Source organism: Oncorhynchus kisutch, linkage group LG15, assembly GCF_002021735.2.
Source record: "Oncorhynchus kisutch isolate 150728-3 linkage group LG15, Okis_V2, whole genome shotgun sequence".
NCBI lineage: Eukaryota > Metazoa > Chordata > Actinopteri > Salmoniformes > Salmonidae > Oncorhynchus > Oncorhynchus kisutch.
In genome coordinates this window covers 95,748,693-95,766,295 of record NC_034188.2, presented here as the reverse complement: position 1 = coordinate 95,766,295, position 17,603 = coordinate 95,748,693, and the positions used below count along the sequence as shown (strand labels likewise).

The 17,603-nt window shown below is 43.1% G+C and overlaps 1 protein-coding gene across 2 annotated transcripts in view; it reads left to right on the top strand.

Moving 5' to 3' along the window:
- Positions 1-1,745: 1,745 nt before the first annotated feature.
- LOC109880846 (EH domain-containing protein 2) overlaps positions 1,746-17,603 on the top strand; it is a 29,284-nt gene continuing 13,426 nt past the window's right edge. Inside the window, exons 1-4 of one of the 2 annotated variants that reach the window (XM_031791313.1) lie at positions 1,746-1,965; positions 3,951-4,073; positions 4,420-4,641; positions 6,633-6,809. In XM_031791313.1, the coding sequence (XP_031647173.1) occupies positions 4,421-4,641; positions 6,633-6,809 (398 nt within the window). In that variant the 5' untranslated portion in view covers positions 1,746-1,965; positions 3,951-4,073; position 4,420. The remainder of the gene's footprint in view (positions 1,966-3,950; positions 4,074-4,419; positions 4,642-6,632; positions 6,810-17,603) is intronic. The other variant, XM_031791314.1, reaches the window with a different exon arrangement.

Below are 17,603 nucleotides of genomic sequence, written 5' to 3'. Positions count from 1 at the left end.
AAGAGAGGGGAAGAGGAGCGGAGAGATGGGAAGAGGAGAGGAGGAGCGGAGAGATGGGAAGAGGAGAGGAGAGATGGGAAGAGGAGAAGAGGAGCGGAGAGGGGAAGAGGAGCGGCGAGATGGGAAGAGGAGAGTAGGAGCGGAGAGATGGGAGGAGGAGCGGAGAGATGGGAAGAGGAGAGGAGGAGCAGAGAGATGGAAGAGGAGAGGAGGAGCGGAGAGAGGTGGAGAGAGTGGAAGAGGAGAGGAGGAGCGGAGAGAGGTGGAGAGAGTGGAAGAGGAGAGGAGGAGCAGAGAGAGGGGGAGAGGAGTGGAGAGAGGAAGAGGAGAGGAGGAGCGGAGAGATGGGAAGAGGAGAGGAGAGAGGAGGAGTGGAGAGAGGGGAAAAGGAGCAGAGAGAGTGGAAGAGGAGAGGAGGAGCGGAGAGATGGGAAGAGGAGAGGAGGAGCGGAGAGATGGGAAGAGGAGAGGAGGAGCGGAGAGATGGGAAGAGGAGAGGAGGAGCGGAGAGATGGGAAGAGGAGAGAGGAGGAGTGGAGAGAGTGGAAAAGGAGCAGAGTGAGGGGAAGAGGTGTGGGAGTGAAGAGAGGGGAAGATGAGCGGAGAGAGGGGAAAAGGAGCAGAGTGGAAGAGGAAAGGAGGAGCGTAGAGAGGAGAAGAGAGGGTGGGAGAGGAGGAGCGAAGAGAGGGGAAGAGGAGCGGAGAGATGGGAAGAGGAGAGGAGGAGCGGAGAGATGGGAAGAGGAGAGGAGAGATGGGAAGAGGAGAGGAGGAGCGGAGAGATGGGAAGAGGAGAGGAGAGATGGGAAGAGGAGAAGAGGAGCGGAGAGAGGGGAAGAGGAGCGGTGAGATGGGAAGAGGAGAGGAGGAGCGGAGAGATGGGAAGAGGAGAGGAGGAGCGGAGAGATGGGAAGAGGAGAGGAGGAGCGGAGAGATGGGAAGAGGAGAAGAGGAGCGGAGAGATGGGAAGAGGAGAGGAGGAGCGGAGAGATGGGAAGAGGAGAGGAGGAGCGGAGAGATGGGAAGAGGAGAGGAGGAGCGGAGAGATGGGAAGAGGAGAGGAGGAGCGGAGAGAGGTGGAGAGAGTGGAAGAGGAGAGGAGGAGCAGAGAGAGGGGGAGAGGAGTGGAGAGAGGAAGAGGAGAGGAGGAGTGGAGAGATGGGAAGAGGAGAGGAGGAGCGGAGAGAGGTGGAGAGAGTGGAAGAGGAGAGGAGGAGCAGAGAGAGGGGGAGAGGAGTGGAGAGAGGAAGAGGAGAGGAGGAGCGGAGAGATGGGAAGAGGAGAGGAGAGAGGAGGAGTGGAGAGGGGAAAAGGAGCAGAGAGAGTGGAAGAGGAGAGGAGTAGCGAAGAGAGGCGGAGAGAGTGGAAGAGGAGAGGAGGAGCAGAGAGAGGGGGAGAGGAGTGGAGAGAGGAAGAGGAGAGGAGGAGCGGAGAGATAGGAAGAGGAGAGGAGAGAGGAGGAGTGGAGAGAGGGGAAAAGGAGCAGAGAGAGTGGAAGAGGAGAGGAGGAGCGGAGAGATGGGAAGAGGAGAGGAGGAGCGGAGAGATGGAGAGGAGAGATGGGAAGAGGAGAGAGGAGGAGTGGAGAGAGTGGAAGAGGAGAGGAGAGAGGAGGAGAGGAGCGGAGAGAGGGGAAAAGGAGCAGAGAGAGGGGAAAAGGAGCAGAGAGAGGGGAAAAGGAGCAGAGAGAGGGGAAGAGGAGAGGAGTAGCGAAGAGAGGCAGAGAGAGAGGCAGAGAGAGAGGCAGAGAGAGAGGCAGAGAGAGAGGCAGAGAGAGGCAGAGAGAGAGGCAGAGAGAGAGGCAGAGAGAGAGAGAACCTTCAACTGAAACATATTAAACTCTGGAGATGTACTATCCCACAGGCTTCTGGCTGCCACACCCACATATGAGCTGCAGCAACTCTATAAAGTCAGACTATTCTGCAACTTACTTAAGGGAAGAGACTCTACTCCCATCTTCACCAGGTATGGGTTTCTTTTCTTTTGCTAGAACTTAATGTAATGGTCTATTTCTGTCTGACTTTAAACTGTGTTTCCAAGTTCTCATCAAACAGCCTTTGTGAGCACTGGCTGGATATGTTTTGTTTTGAGTGTTTGATCAGTGAAATTGAATGGGTTTGGTGAGGGTCCGCTCTAATGCACTCAACTAGGGTCATACTGTTCCTACTGTTATAGTGAACTCAAACTGACGTTTCCCTTTCTTTAAACTATCACACTCTGTGTCTTTCTAAACTTCCCCACTGCGCCATCTCTGACTTCAGATCCACTGTGCTACCAGAAACACTTTTGTATAGATTCTATTTGGCTCTGACACTAATTTAGAATGTTAACTTTAGATTCTATTTGGCTCTGACATTACTTTAGAATGTTAACTTTAGATTCTATTTGGCTCTGACATTACTTTAGAATGTTAACTTTAGATTCTATTTGGCTCTGACATTACTTTAGAATGTTAACTTTAGATTCTATTTGGCTCTGACATTACTTTAGAATGTTAACTTTAGATTCTATTTGGCTCTGACATTACTTTAGAATGTTAACTTTAGATTCTATTTGGCTCTGACATTACTTTAGAATGTTAACTTTAGATTCTATTTGGCTCTGACATTACTTTAGAATGTTAACTTTAGATTCTATTTGGCTCTGACACTACTTTAGAGTGTTTTTGTATTATTATTTAGTATTCATTTTGACATTTAAGTCATGTGTGGTCCCTTTGTTAAAAACTCAGAGCCAAGGCAATAACAATATATATAGTCTGAGTGTGGGTATATACATATATTGTCTGAGTGTGTATTATGTGTGTATATATATACATATATAGTCTGAGTGTGTATATATGTATATAGTCTGAGTGTGTTTTTAGTTTGTGTATATATAGTCTAAGTGTGTGTATATATAGTCTGAGTGTGTATATTGTGTGTGTGTGTATATACAGTGCCTTGCGAAAGTATTCGGCCCCCTTGAACTTTGCGACCTTTTGCCACATTTCAGGCTTCAAACATAAAGATATAAAACTGTATTTTTTTGTGAAGAATCAACAACAAGTGGGACACAATCATGAAGTGGAACGACATTTATTGGATATTTCAAACTTTTTTAACAAATCAAAAACAGATAAATTGGGCGTGCAAAATTATTCAGCCCCCTTAAGTTAATACTTTGTAGCGCCACCTTTTGCTGCGATTACAGCTGTAAGTCGCTTGGGGTATGTCTCTATCAGTTTTGCACATCGAGAGACAGAATTTTTTTCCAGCAGTTTAGGTAGGTGACCAAATACTTATTTTCCACCATAATTTGCAAATAAATTCATGAAAAATCCTACATTTTTTTTTTCTCATTGTCTGTCAGAGTTGAAGTGTACCTATGATGAACATTACAGGCCTCTCTCATATTTTTAAGTGGGAGAACTTGCACAATTGGTGGCTGACTAAATACTTTTTTGCCCCACTGTGTATGTATATATATATATATATATATATATATATATATACACACACACTATATACACACTCAGACACGGGTCTCGTGTCCATCCCCCCTAGACTGCAGGGCCAAAGAGGTTCGTAACAGTGTGTATATATAGAATTCTAATGACTAGAGGGGTAATATTCACAATTTAGCAGACAGAATTCTAATGTCTAGAGGGGTAATATTCACAATGTAGCAGACAGATTTCTAATGTCTAGAGATGAAATCCTTCTGACCTGTTCTTGAGTATCATAGCCTTTCTATTCTAGGCCCCTATACAGCTCTACCTGTGTGTTCTGTTTGTTTAATGTGTTCTGAACATACTCTTCTTTAGGTTGTTTAACAGTTGTCTCCTCTCACTGGAGAATGGCACTGGAACATGTTGACAATTCATTTAGGATTTTCTTTTGCAGCAAAGTGTCTGTGTTTCTCTAGAGACATGTTTATAATTGACATTTCATTCATTCATTATTTTTCAGGTCGTTCAGGAGTCAGAGTGGTGTGTATAGGAGAGGAAAGGCCCAGACCAGAGCTCTAACATACTACAGACGTCACAGCCCTACAGTAACATACAGGACCATCTTCTGAGAGGAGGCCCAGAGGTAAAGAGCAACATTCACAAAAACACAGGAAACACCTGAAGATAGGTTCACCCTCAGAAAACACAGATGTACACCTGAAGATAGGTTCACCCTCAGAAAACACAGATGTACACTGACAGACGCTACACGCACACTTCCACACGCACACTTCCACACGCACACTTCCACACGCACACTTCGACACACACAATTCCACACACACAATTCCACACACACAATTCCACCTTACAGACAGATAACTCAAGGAACTCCCAAGCTCACTCATTCATCTAGTCAGATAATTTCCTCTTGAAGGACAACAATCAATCAACCAACTGACAAATCAATCAACCTATCATCCAATCAGGATGTCTCGTTGGGGCCGTAAAGACGTGAAGAAGACTCCTGAGGTGATCAGGACGGTGACAGAGGGGTTAAAGTCTCTGTACCATCAGAAGCTCCTCCCCTTGGAGCAGCACTACGGTTTCCATGACTTCCACTCCCCCTCTCTGGAGGACGCAGACTTTGACAACAAACCCATGGTGCTGGTGGTGGGGCAGTACTCCACTGGCAAGACTAGCTTCATCAAGTAAGAGTTTAAACAGACAGCTTGGTGCATTCAACATGTAAATACTTCTCACAAAAACAAGTAGTGATGAAGTCAATCTCTTCTCTACTTTGAGCCAGGAGAGATTGACATGCATATTAGCACTCAGTATACAATTACAGCTATGCTGCCCTGTTCACGCCAATTACATTTTTCCTAAGTCCCTCTTTGTGGCACCTAACTACATGACTGGACAGGAGTCCAGGTGCAACAAATCTAGAAACCTGTAGGACCTGCCTTGTTGATTGTCACTGATCTAATCTTCATTGCTCATGTTTCTTGGCTCAAGCAAGTCTCTTCTTCTTATTTGTGTCCTTTGTTAGTGGTTTCTTTGCAGCAATTTGACCATGAAGGCCTGATTCACGCAGTCTCCTCTGTCTGTAGCTTGTGAGGTGTGGAAACACTGTTGCTTCTGTGCATTTTGTTTTGTTGCTTTTTGTGTCGTTGCTCTGTCTGCATGCTACGTGTTTCTTGTTCTGTCTGCGTGCTATGTGTTGCTTGTTCTATGTTGTCCTGCATGTGCCCACTGCTCATTGTTTGTCTGTATGGTTATTGTCATAGTTTTTAATAACCTACCCAGGGACTGTGGTCGAAAATTAGCCAGCTGGCTAAAACCGGCACTTTTACTGAAACGTTGATTAATGTGCACTGTCCCTGTAAAAAATAAAATCAAACTCAATTCCTCATAAACCCACAGGGATTTAACAGATTCATGTAATTTTCTTAATGTGTGCTTATTAGTAACTGGAATAAGTTGTTTCATAAGTGTCAAGTGCAGCGTCTGGTTGCTCCTCATTACACACCACAGACCAGCAGCGTCTGGTTGCTCCTCATTACACACCACAGACCAGCAGTGTCTGGTTGCTCCTCATTACACACCACAGACCAGCAGCGTCTGGTTGCTCCTCATTACACACTACAGACCAGCAGCGTCTGGTTGCTCCTCATTACACACCACAGACCAGCAGCGTCTGGTTGCTCCTCATTACACACCACAGAGCAGCAGCGTCTGGTTGCTCCTCATTACACACCACAGACCAGCAGCGTCTGGTTGCTCCTCATTACACACCACAGACCAGCAGTGTCTGGTTGCTCCTCATTACACACCACAGAGCAGCAGCGTCTGTTTGCTCCTCATTACACACCACAGACCAGCAGCGTCTGTTTGCTCCTCATTACACACCACAGACCAGCAAATATGATTTATCATCAACATAGGAATCACGACCAAACTTCTTGTATGATCTGTATTACACTTTGGTTTTCCTAGATATGGCTAATATATTGTGATCACTACATCCTATGGCTTTGGATAATGCTTTAAAGCAGATTTCTCAAGAAGTTTCATCAAGTAGCCATTCAGATATACAGTAGCTGTCAAGTTCGTTACAGGGACAGATATTTTTCCTGAATGTTTTTTAATATTTTTTAAATCTGTGTAATACTGCAAAACAAACATGACTTTGATGTAATGTTTTGATAAGCACCTGCTCCAATATGTGCGTCTGGCTAATGTGGTGGCGTTTGTTTGTCTGTGTGCGTCTGGCTAATGTGGTGGCGTTTGTTTGTCTGTGTGCGTCTGGCTAATGTGGTGGCGTTTGTTTGTCTGTGTGCGTCTGGCTAATGTGGTGGCATTTGTTTGTCTGTGTGCGTCTGGCTAATGTGGTGGCGTTTGTTTGTCTGTGTGCGTCTGGCTAATGTGGTGGCGTTTGTTTGTCTGTGTGCGTCTGGCTAATGTGGTGGCGTTTGTTTGTCTGTGTGCGTCTGGCTAATGTGGTGGCGTTTGTTTGTCTGTGTGCGTCTGGCTAACGTGGTGGCGTTTGTTTGTCTGTGTGCGTCTGGCTAACGTGGTGGCGTTTGTTTGTCTGTGTGAGTCTGGCTCAGATAAAAACCCTGATTAAGGCTACACGCTGAAACGCATTGGTTTTAACAACACAGTTTAATGTGAATATGTTCCTCTCTCTCTGCGTCAGGTATGTGTTGGAGCAGGATATCCCAGGAAGCAGGATAGGACCAGAGCCCACCACTGACTGTTTCACAGCCATCATGCACGGCGAGGTAGAGGGAGTTATCCCAGGCAACGCTCTCATCGTCGACCCCAACAAACCCTTCCGCAATCTCAACCCCTTTGGAAACACCTTCCTGAACAGGTGAGTACAGGATGAAATCCATAATGAAGGTTTTTAAATATTCTAGAATGGTCCTTCTTTTGGAAGGGGGAGATGAGGATGAAAAACGTGAGAAACTAAGCCAATGAGATCCACCCCTTGCCCTCACCACCTCCTCCAATGAAAGGAGAGCCAGGAAGGGAGAGAACAGAAAATCAGTTTTTTGTCCGTCCCAAATTTCAGAGTGGGGAGGGACTTGAGAAAGGGAGCGATATCTATATGGCGTTACGGGGCTGAATAACCCTGAGGTACTATCCTCTGCTCTAGTGTGTTTATCCTGTAGTCTGGGATGCCCTCTTTCAGAGGGATACCTTCTGTTGAGGCAAGCTGTGGCAGCTATGTTTGTTATACTGAAGCCATATCAACTGTAGGACTCAAACACTAGAATTACTGAAGCCATGTCAACTGTAGGAGTCGAACATTAGAATTACTGAAGTCATATCAACTGTAGGAGTTGAACACTAGAATTACTGAAGCCATATCAACTGTAGGAGTCGAACATTAGAATTACTGAAGCCATATCAACTGTAGGAGTCGAACACTAGAATTACTGAAGCCATATCAACTGTAGGAGTCGAACACTAGAATTACTGAAGTCATATCAACTGTAGGAGTCGAACACTAGAATTACTGAAGCCAAATCAACTGTAGGAGTCGAACACTAGAATTCTGAAGCCATGTCAACTGTAGGAGTCGAACACTAGAATTACTGAAGCCATGTCAACTGTAGGAGTCGAACACTAGAATTACTGAAGCCATGTCAACTGTAGGAGTCGAACACTAGAATTACTGAAGCCATATCAACTGTGGGAGTCGAACACTAGAATTACTGAAGCCATATCAACTGTAGGAGTCAAAACACTAGAATTACTGAAGCCATATCAACTGTAGGAGTCGAACACTAGAATTACTGAAGCCATATCAACTGTAGGAGTCGAACACTAGAATTACTGAAGCCATATCAACTGTGGGAGTCGAACACTAGAATTACTGAAGCCATATCAACTGTAGGAGTCGAACACTAGAATTACTGAAGCCATATCAACTGTAGGAGTCGAACACTATAATTACTGAAGCCATATCAACTGTAGGAGTCGAACACTAGAATTACTGAAGCCATATCAATCAATCAAATGTATTTATGAAGCACTTTATACATCAGCCGATGTCACAAAGTGCTATACAGAAACTCAGCCTAAACCCCAAACAGCAAGCAATGCAGACGTAGAATCACGGTGGCTAAGAAACTCCCTAGAAAGGCAGGAACCTAGGAAGAAACCTAGAGGGGAACCAGGCTCTGAGGGGTGGTCAGTCCTCTTCTGGCTGTGCCGGGTGGAGATTATAACAGCACATGGCCAAGATGTTCAAATGTTCATAGATGACCAGCAGGGTAAATAATAATAATCACAGTGGTTGTAGAGGGTGCAACAGGTCAGCACCTCAGGAGTAAATGTCAGTTGGCTTTTCATAGATGATCATTCAGAGGTAGAGACAACAGGTGTGGAGAGAGAGAGTCGAAAACAGCAGGTCTGGGACAAGGTCCAGGTAGCCGGAAAGTAGAGCATTGCAGTAGTCTAATATAGAAGTGACAAAAGCATGGATACATTTTTCTGCATAATTTTTGGACAGAAAGTTTCTGATTTTCGCAATGTTACATAAATGGAAAAAATCTGTCCTTGAAACAGTCTTGATATGTTTTCGTCAAAAGAGGGGTCAGGGTCCAGAGTAACGCCGAGGTCCTTCAGTTTTCTTTGAGACGACTGTACAACCATCAAGATTAATTACCAGATCCAACAGATCTCATTGTTTCTTGGGACCTGGAATTAGCATCTCTGTTTTGTTCGAGTTTAAAAGTAAAACATTTCCTATCATCCACTTACTTATGTCTGAAACACAGGCTTCCAGGGAGGGCAATTTTGGGGCTTACCCATGTTTTGTCAAAATGTACAGCTGTGTATCGTCCGCATAGCAGTGAAAGTTAACATTATGTTTCCGAATTACATCACCAAGAGGTAAAATATACAGTGAAAATAATAGAGGTCCATCAACGGAACCTTGAGGAACACCGAAATGTACTCTTGTTTTTTCAGAGGACCTACCATCCACAGAGACAAACTGATATCTTCCCGATGAAAGATCTAAACCAGGCCAGAACTTGTCCATGTATACCAATTTGGGTTTCCAATCTCTCCAATAGAATGTGGTGATCGAAGGTATAAAAAGCTGCATGAGGACAGATGCAGAGCCTTGATCTGACACCATTAACTTCTTGTCGCTACCCATCCCTTTAGCGGGATAATTGTCATCAATAACCGCTGAATTGCAGAGCGCCACATTCAAATAATATTACTAAAAAACACAGCTTAGCATTTTGTTAATCCACCTGTTGTGTCATAATTTGAAAATATGCTTTACAGCGAAAGCAATCCAAGCATTTGTGTAAGTTTATCGATCACTAGACCAAACATTATGAACACCTAGCATCAAAGTAGCTTGGTCACGAAAATCAGAAAGCAGTAAAAATGAATCGCTTACCTTTTGATCTTTGGATGTTTTCACTCACGAGACGCGTTATGTTCAGAAATCCAAAGGCTCGAGTGGTCAGACAACGCAGACGAAAATTCGAAATACTATCCGTAATGTCCACAGAAACATGTCAAACATTTTTTTTATAAACAATCCTCAGGTTGTTTTTAAAATATATATTATTGATTATATCAACCGGCACTGTCTTTTTCAGTAGGAGAGGGAGAGACGATGGCTGCCCAAGCTCTGTTGTGCAAGCAAAACTCGCTCATTTTTTCAAAATAAAATGGGAGATTTTGAAACTATGTCTAAAGACTGACACCTTGAGGAAGTCGTAGGAAAAGGAATCTGGCTGATATCTCTTTAAATGGAGCGAAGGCAGGCTATGGAACATGGAGCTTTCAAAATATAAGCCACTTCCTGGTTTGATTTTCCTCAGGTTTTCGCCTGCAATATCAGTTCTGTTATACTCACAGACAATATTTTGACAGTTTTGGAAACTTTAGTGTTTCCTATCCTAATCTGTGAATGAAATGCATATTCTAGCATCAGTGCATGAGAAATAGGCCGTTTACTTTGGGAACAATATTTTTCCAAACATAACAATAGTGCCCCCTAGCTGAAAGAGGTTAAATGGTTGTTTACCACCTTAACGAGAGCAGTCTCAGTGCTATGATGGGGTCTAAAACCAGACTGAAGCGATTTGTATACATTGTGTTTCTTCAGGAAGGCAGTGAGTTGATGCGCAACAGATTTTTCAAATGTTTTTGAGAGGAATGGGAGATTCGATATAGCCGATTTAGTTTTTTTAAATTCTGGGTCAAGGTTTGGCTTTTTCAAGAGAGGCTTTATTACTATACACATCGGTGGATAGGGAGCCGTTTATTATGTTCAACAAAAGAAGGCCAAGCACGGGAAGTGCTTGGAATAGGGTATTTTTTGGAATAGGGTCCAGTTTGAAGCTTGACGGTTTAGAGGCCATGACTATTTTCATCAATGTGTCAAGAGATATAGTATTAAACAACGTGAGTGTCTCCCTTGACCCTAGGTCCTGGCATTGTTGTGCAGACTCAGGACAACTGAGCTTTGGAGGAATACGCAGATTTAAAGAGGAGTCCGTAATTAGATTTCTGATGATCATGATCTTTTCCTCAAAGAAGTTCATGAATTTATCACTGCTGAAGTGCAAGCCATCCTCTCTTGGGGAGTGTTGCTTTTCAGTTAGCTTTGCGGCAGTATCAAATTTATTCAGGATTGTTCTTATTCTCCTCAATTTAGTTGGAAAAATAGGATGATTGAGGAACAGTGAGGGCTCTTTGATGCTACACGGTACTGTCTTTCCAAGCTAATAGGGAAGACTTCCAGTTTGGTGTAGCGCCATTTCCGATCCAATTTCCTGGAAGTTTGCTTCAGGACTCGAGTATTTTCTGTACACCAGGGAGCTAGTTTCTTATGATAAATGTTTTTTGTTTTAGGGGTGCGACTGCATCTAGGCTATTACGCAAGGTTACATTTAGTTCCTCAGTTAGGTGGTTAACCAATTTTTGTACTCTGATGTCCTTGGGTAGGTGGAGGGAGTCTGGAAGGGCATCTAGGAATCTTTGGGTTGTCTGATAACTTTTGCACAGCTTTTGATGAAATTCCCTATTTTTAGCTCTATTTTGAGATGTGAGGTGTCACAATCTCTTTCAATAATGGCAGGAATGGAGGACGTCTTCATTCCAGTGAGATTGCAAAGTGAACACCGCCTTGTTAAGTTTTGCCCATCAAGGCACAAACACGGTCTCAATTAATATGGTCACCCATATCTGAACAATGGCGAACGGAAGACAGGGTGATGCGGCAGGTGCCGCTTCTCATACGAATGCTGTTATTTTATCTAAAACATCAGGTGTACGCCGACCCCAGCTAAGTAACTCATGCAAAGAGTTAAAGCACAATTATGTGTTATCTCCAGTACTTTGCCATGATTGTCAGTTATGTAGCTGCTCTACTGATAATCTCAGTGCATCCTTGCTGGGATGACACAAATCTACTGCCGGAGAATACCAACACCAAACACATTGGTTCACCGTTCCACGGGAGCAGACAGTACACAGCATACCAAAATGGCCAGGTCTACCTCTCTCCCTATTCCACTGAACCGCTTAGGTGTAACAAACACAAGTCCAACATTTATCGGAAACTACCTGTTCACTACCCTCCTGCTCTCCAGGGATGTGCAACTCAATCCTGGGCCTAACATCACCGAGCCAGCCTCAACCCTGGGCCTAACATCACCGAGCCAGCCTCAACCCTGGGCCTAACATCACCGAGCCAGCGATACTCACCGGAGTGGAAAGCAGTGGATGGCCTCGTCCACTGATCGTCGCCCGCTGTGGAAGTGGATGAGTGCTATGGTCCCATGGTTTCTCTTGACTCACCTGGCTCCAGGATAGATTTAGACTCTTCAAACATACCCACGTCGCTATATGCGATCCCTGACTCTGCTTCTGGTACGCAAGCTGTTTTAGTTGGTTCCCCGCATCCAGTGCAGGTGGGAGGGATTGTTAATGAATCAAAACGAAACAAAATGGCCTAAATCCAGCCATCAGAAAACACAGAAAATCTAACTTTTTTAAATGTGTCAATCACTCTCGAGTCATCTGGGAACCACGAGCTAAGTCCAAGGGACTACTAGGGGGGCACTACTTGAACATTCGTAGTGTCATTCCAAAAAGTGATCAAATTCAACATCTACATAGACTCCAACCTTGACTTCCTCTGCCTCTCAGAGACATGGCTCCATAAAAACTCTCCATATGCTGCTGTGTTTGTGATTGGCTACAATGTCTTCAGGAGAGACAGGCTGGAAGGAAGAGGAGGGTGTGTGATGATTTACATTAAAGAACATATCCGATGTAAACAAATTGAGTGGTCATGTGATAATGAACTAGAATGTATTGGCCTGAACGTTACACTGTCGACCCAAATGTATTTTACCCTCATTAGAATGGGTAAAAAGTGTGTTTTTTGATCAGTTTAATAAAATGCTTAGGGAATGTGATTTTGGGAAAGAGGTCATCTTTTTTTTTTTTTTCCCCTTTTTCTCCCCAATTTTGTGGTATCCAATTGTTTTAGTAGCTACTATCTTGTCTCATCGCTACAACTCCCGTACGGGCTCGGGAAAGATGATGGTTGAAAGTCATGCATCCTCCGATACACAACCAAGCCGCACTGCTTCTGCACCTGGCAACCTTGGTTAGCGTGCACTGTGCCCGGCCCGCCACAGGAGTCGCTGGTGCGCGATTTCCATACCGGCCAAACCCTCTCTAACCCAGACGACGCTAGGCCAATTGTGCGTCGCCCCACCCAGAGTCTCTGGTGGCGCAGCTGTCGCTGCAGTACAGCGCCCTTAACCACTGCGCCACCCGGGAGGCCCTGAAAGAGGTCATCTTAATGGGAGATTTTAATATTAATTATGAAGACAACTCTTGTAGGAAAACCCTCAAATGGATCACTAATACCTTTGACCTTACACAGCTAGTTAAAGGGCCAACCAGGGTGACTTGTTGCTCTAAAACAGATTGATTTGGTGTTTAGTAATAAACCAGAGCGAGTGACTAAATCATTCAATATGGTTACTGGGCTATCTGATCATAACCTGACACTTATAGCCTTATGAAACCTGTCTAAGAGCAGGATTAACCTCTCTACTGTTAGAAAGCCGGATAAAATAAGAATACCTAAGAGTGAATTAAACCATTTTGAAAACGCAATTAAGGGAATTAACTGGAATGATCTCTTGTCCTATACAGACGTGGAAGCCGATAGTTAGTCGGTTCCACTGGTTTCTTTGGCTCAGTGCTAGTAAATGATGCTCATCCTGTCTTCATCATAAGGGAGGTTTCTGAGTCAAAGGTGAACAAGGTGATTAGCTCACTAAAGAACTCTAAAGCCAAAGATGTGTTTGGGCTGGACTCTACCTTTCTTAACAACTACAAAGAGTCACTCATTGGCCCCATTACTAAGGTCACCAACACATTTTTTGGTGTGGGGGTGTTTCCAAGGGTATGGAAGTTGGCCATAATAACGGCCATCTTTAAATCAGGCGACCCTGCTGACGTGAGTAACTACAGGCCCATTAGTATACTACCTGTGGTGTCAAAGGTTGTTGAAAAGTGTGTAGCAGAACAGCTGATTGCCCACCTCAACAACAGCCCCTTCACATTACACTCCATGCAGTTTGGCTTCAGAGCGAAACACTCCACAGAAACGGCCAACTGCTTTCTTCTGGAAAATGTGAATTCCAAGATTGACAAAGGGGGCGTTGTTGGGGCTGTGTTTCTGGACCAAAGGAAGGCTTTTGATACTGTTAACCATGAGATTCTCATCGCAAAATTGTCCAAGTTCAGCTTTTCCCCCGATGCCTTGAGATGGATGAAATCATACCTTGAAGGCAGAACTCAGTGTGTCAGACTGAGCTGTCGCCCACTCTTAGCAATGATGTGGGCGTGCCCCAAGGGTCAATACTGGGGCCCCTCCTGTTCAGCCTGTACTTTAATGATCTGCCTTCTGTCTGTACTGGGTCTGAAGTTCAAATGTATGCAGATGATACAGTGAAATACAGTATGTGCATGCAAAGAGCAAACAACAAGCTGCACAAGAACTCACTACTGTAATGGTCCAGGTTACAAACTGGCTCAGTGACTCATGTTTGCATCTCAATGTGAAAAAAACGGTTTGCATGTTCTTCACAAAGAGGGCAACAGATGCTACTGAGCCAGATGTCTATGTGTCAGGGGAGAAGCTCCAGGTGGTATCTGATTTTAAGTACCTTGGCATCATACTTGATTCCAACCTCTCTTGTAAAAAACATGTGAAAAAGGTAATTCAAATAACTAAATTCAACCTAGCTAATTTCCGATTTATACAAACTTGTTTGACTACAGAGGTAGCAAAACTGTACTTCAAATCTATGATACTCCCCACTTAACATACTGCTTGACTAATTGGGCCCAAGCTTACTGTACAACATTAAAACCCATTCAGTCTGTCTACAAACAGGCTCTCAAAGTGCTTGATAGGAAGCCCAATAACCATCATCACTGTTATATCCTCAGAAAGCATGAGCTCCTGAGTTGGAAAAATCTTGTGCAATTTTCACGCCCAGACCTTAGAGATCCTTTTTATGTCTCTATTTTGGTTTGGTCAGGGTGTGAGTTGGGGGGTGGGCATTCTATGTTTTGTGTTTCTCAGATTTTCTATTTCTTTGTGTTTGGCCGGGTATGGTTCTCAATCAGGGACAGCTGTCTATCGTTGTCTCTGATTGGGAACCATATTTAGGTACCCTTTTTTCCCACCTGTGTTTGTGGGAAGTTGTCATTGTTTGTTGGCGCTATTGCCTTTAGCTTCACGGTTTGTTTTGTATGGTTTATTGTTTTTTGTCGGCATCATTCTTAAATAAACTCAAACGTACGCTCACTACGCTGCACCTTGGGCCTCATCCTTCAACAGCCGTGACAGCAATACACCAACGCATGTCTTGTATTCAAGATCCTAAATGGCCTGGCTTCCCCTCCACTGAGTATTTTTGTTAACAGAAAACCCAAACATATGGCAGCAGATCCACAAGGTCTACCATGAGAGCTGACTGTATAGTTCCCTTAAGGAAAAGCACTTTTTCCTTAGCACTTTTTTGCTTACTACATGATTCCATTATGTGTTATTTCATAGTTTTGATGTCTTCACTATTATGTAGAATGTAGAAAATTGTAAAAATGAAGAATAACCCTTAAATTAGTCTTTTTCCACACTTGCTTCATAAAGAAGTTCCTCCTCTGTAATTTCTCCTTCATGTGAGTCGTTCTGTACAGCTGTTAATTTGACATTATTATTATTATTATTATTATTACAAAGAAAATCCATCCAATTTGTGTTTGGTTAGTGGAGATGGAAGAGACTGAAACACAAACATATGCTTAAAGTTCTTTATTTCCTCTTTCAAAATATCCTTTGAATCATGGGTAACTCCCTCATTTGTAATAAGTTTCAGTACATTATTTTTGGTAGCATTTCCATGTTGAAGATTGTTGAAGATTGTATTTCACCCCATATTCCATCTAGTTTGCTTTATTTTTATAATATTACAGTTGATCTTTCTTGAATAAGATCCTCCATTTCTTTTTGTTTTCCCTCTAACTTATTCTGTGCCTCTCTTTGGAAATTGTTCCCAAGGATGAACCGGACTTTTTGAAATACATCCACAGGTACACCTTTAATTGACTCAAATGGTTTCAATTAGTCTTTCCTGAAGCTTCTGAAGCCATGACATCATTTTCTGGAATTTTCCAAGCTGTTTAAAGGCACAGTCAACTTAGTGTATGTAAACTGGAATTGTGATACAGTGAAATAATCTGTCTGTAAACAATTGTTGGAAAAATTACTTGTCATGCACAAAGTAGATGTCCTAACCAACTTGCCAAAACTATAGTTTGTTAATTAACAAGAAATTTGTGGAGTGGTTGAAAAACGTGTTTGATGACTCCAACCTAGTGTATGTAAACTTCTGACTTCAACTGTATATCTCACTAGGTCAGGATTTTAAAGTCTCCATATATCCACTGGTTCAAATATATTTGTGATTTTCTAAAGAGCATGGGAGTGATTGTGTGTAGTGTGATTTCCTTTATGGTCCATTGAGGTATTTAAAACGGTATTATCTCCCACCATAATAATGGAGTCCAGTGTTGCTTGTAGGGTTCATACATTAAGAAGCCATGATCATAATTATTTGGACTGTATAGATTAAGGAGACAAATCGGTTTATGGTCCAATAACATATTTAAAATAATCTTGTGGATCTGTATGGATAATTTGCACATTTGGATCAAAGTTACTGTTAATTAATATCGTTACCATTTTGAATTTCTTTGCACATGGGAGAAATATATTTTGATCTCCCCCCATTCCTTTTTTCCACACAACTTCATCTAAAATTGTTGAATGAGTTTCCTGTAAACAATAGATATTATATTCCTTCTCTTTTAGCTGGGTAAATACTGATCGTCTTCTTATTATCTGCTAAGCCAACTGGCTTTTACTTATTTCACCACTTACCATAATGAGACACAACTTTCAATTCTATTTATCAAAATATTTGTTTGTAAACTCACCATTTAAAAAGTACCATAGTGATTGAGTGTCCATATAGCTGTACCATTATATTGGCATTGCTACGAACTCATTTCCAAGATGGCGCCGACAGAAAGGGCTACCTATATTCTAGTCCTTAGGAAACTTTTCAGTATTTTGTTTTTACATTGTTAGCCCAGAAAATCTTGTGGCATTACAAACAGCCGGGAAGAACTATTAGATATCAGACCGACATCAACTTACCAGGAATACGACTTCCCCGAATCGGATACTTTGTCCGAACCACCCAGTGCATTTGAACTGAATCCAGAGGCTGACCCAAAACAACGCCGCCAGAGAAGAGGACGACGGAGCGGTCTTCTGGTCAGACTTCGGAGGCGTACACACCACCCACCACTTCTGAGTATATTACTTGCGAATATCCAGTCTCTAGATAACAAGGTCAACGAAATCAGGGCTTTCCAGAGAGACATCAGGGATTGTAACATACTCAGTTTCACGGAAACATTGCTCTTTTGGGATATGCTGTCAGAATCGATACAGGCACCTGGATTCTTTGTGTCGTGCCGACAGGAATAAACATCACTTCAGGAAGATGGGTGGGGGTGTATGCTTCATGATTAATGTCTCATGGTGTAATTGTAACAACAAACAGGAACTCAAGTCCTTTTGTTCCTTATCTCCCAAGGGAACTATCATCCGGTTATTGTCACAGCCGTGCATATCCCCCCTCAAGCCGATACCACGATGGCCCTCAAGGAACTTTACTGGACTTTATGCAAACTGGAAACCAAATATCCTGAGGCTGCATTTATTGTAGCTGGGGATTTTAACAAAGCACATTTGAGAACAAGACTACCTAAATTCTATCAGCATATTGACTGTAGCACTCTGCCTTGAAAAACACTGGATCACTGCTACTCTTTGGTGTTTGTCCCATTTTGTGAATTCTTGTTTGTTGAGTGGACCCCAGACCTCACAACCATGAAGGGCAATGGGTTCTATAACTGATTCAAGTATTTGTTGCTAGATCCTAATTGTATGTCAAATTTTATGTTCCATTTGATGGCGTAGAAGGCCCTTCTTACCTGGTCTCTCGGATCATTCACAGCTTTG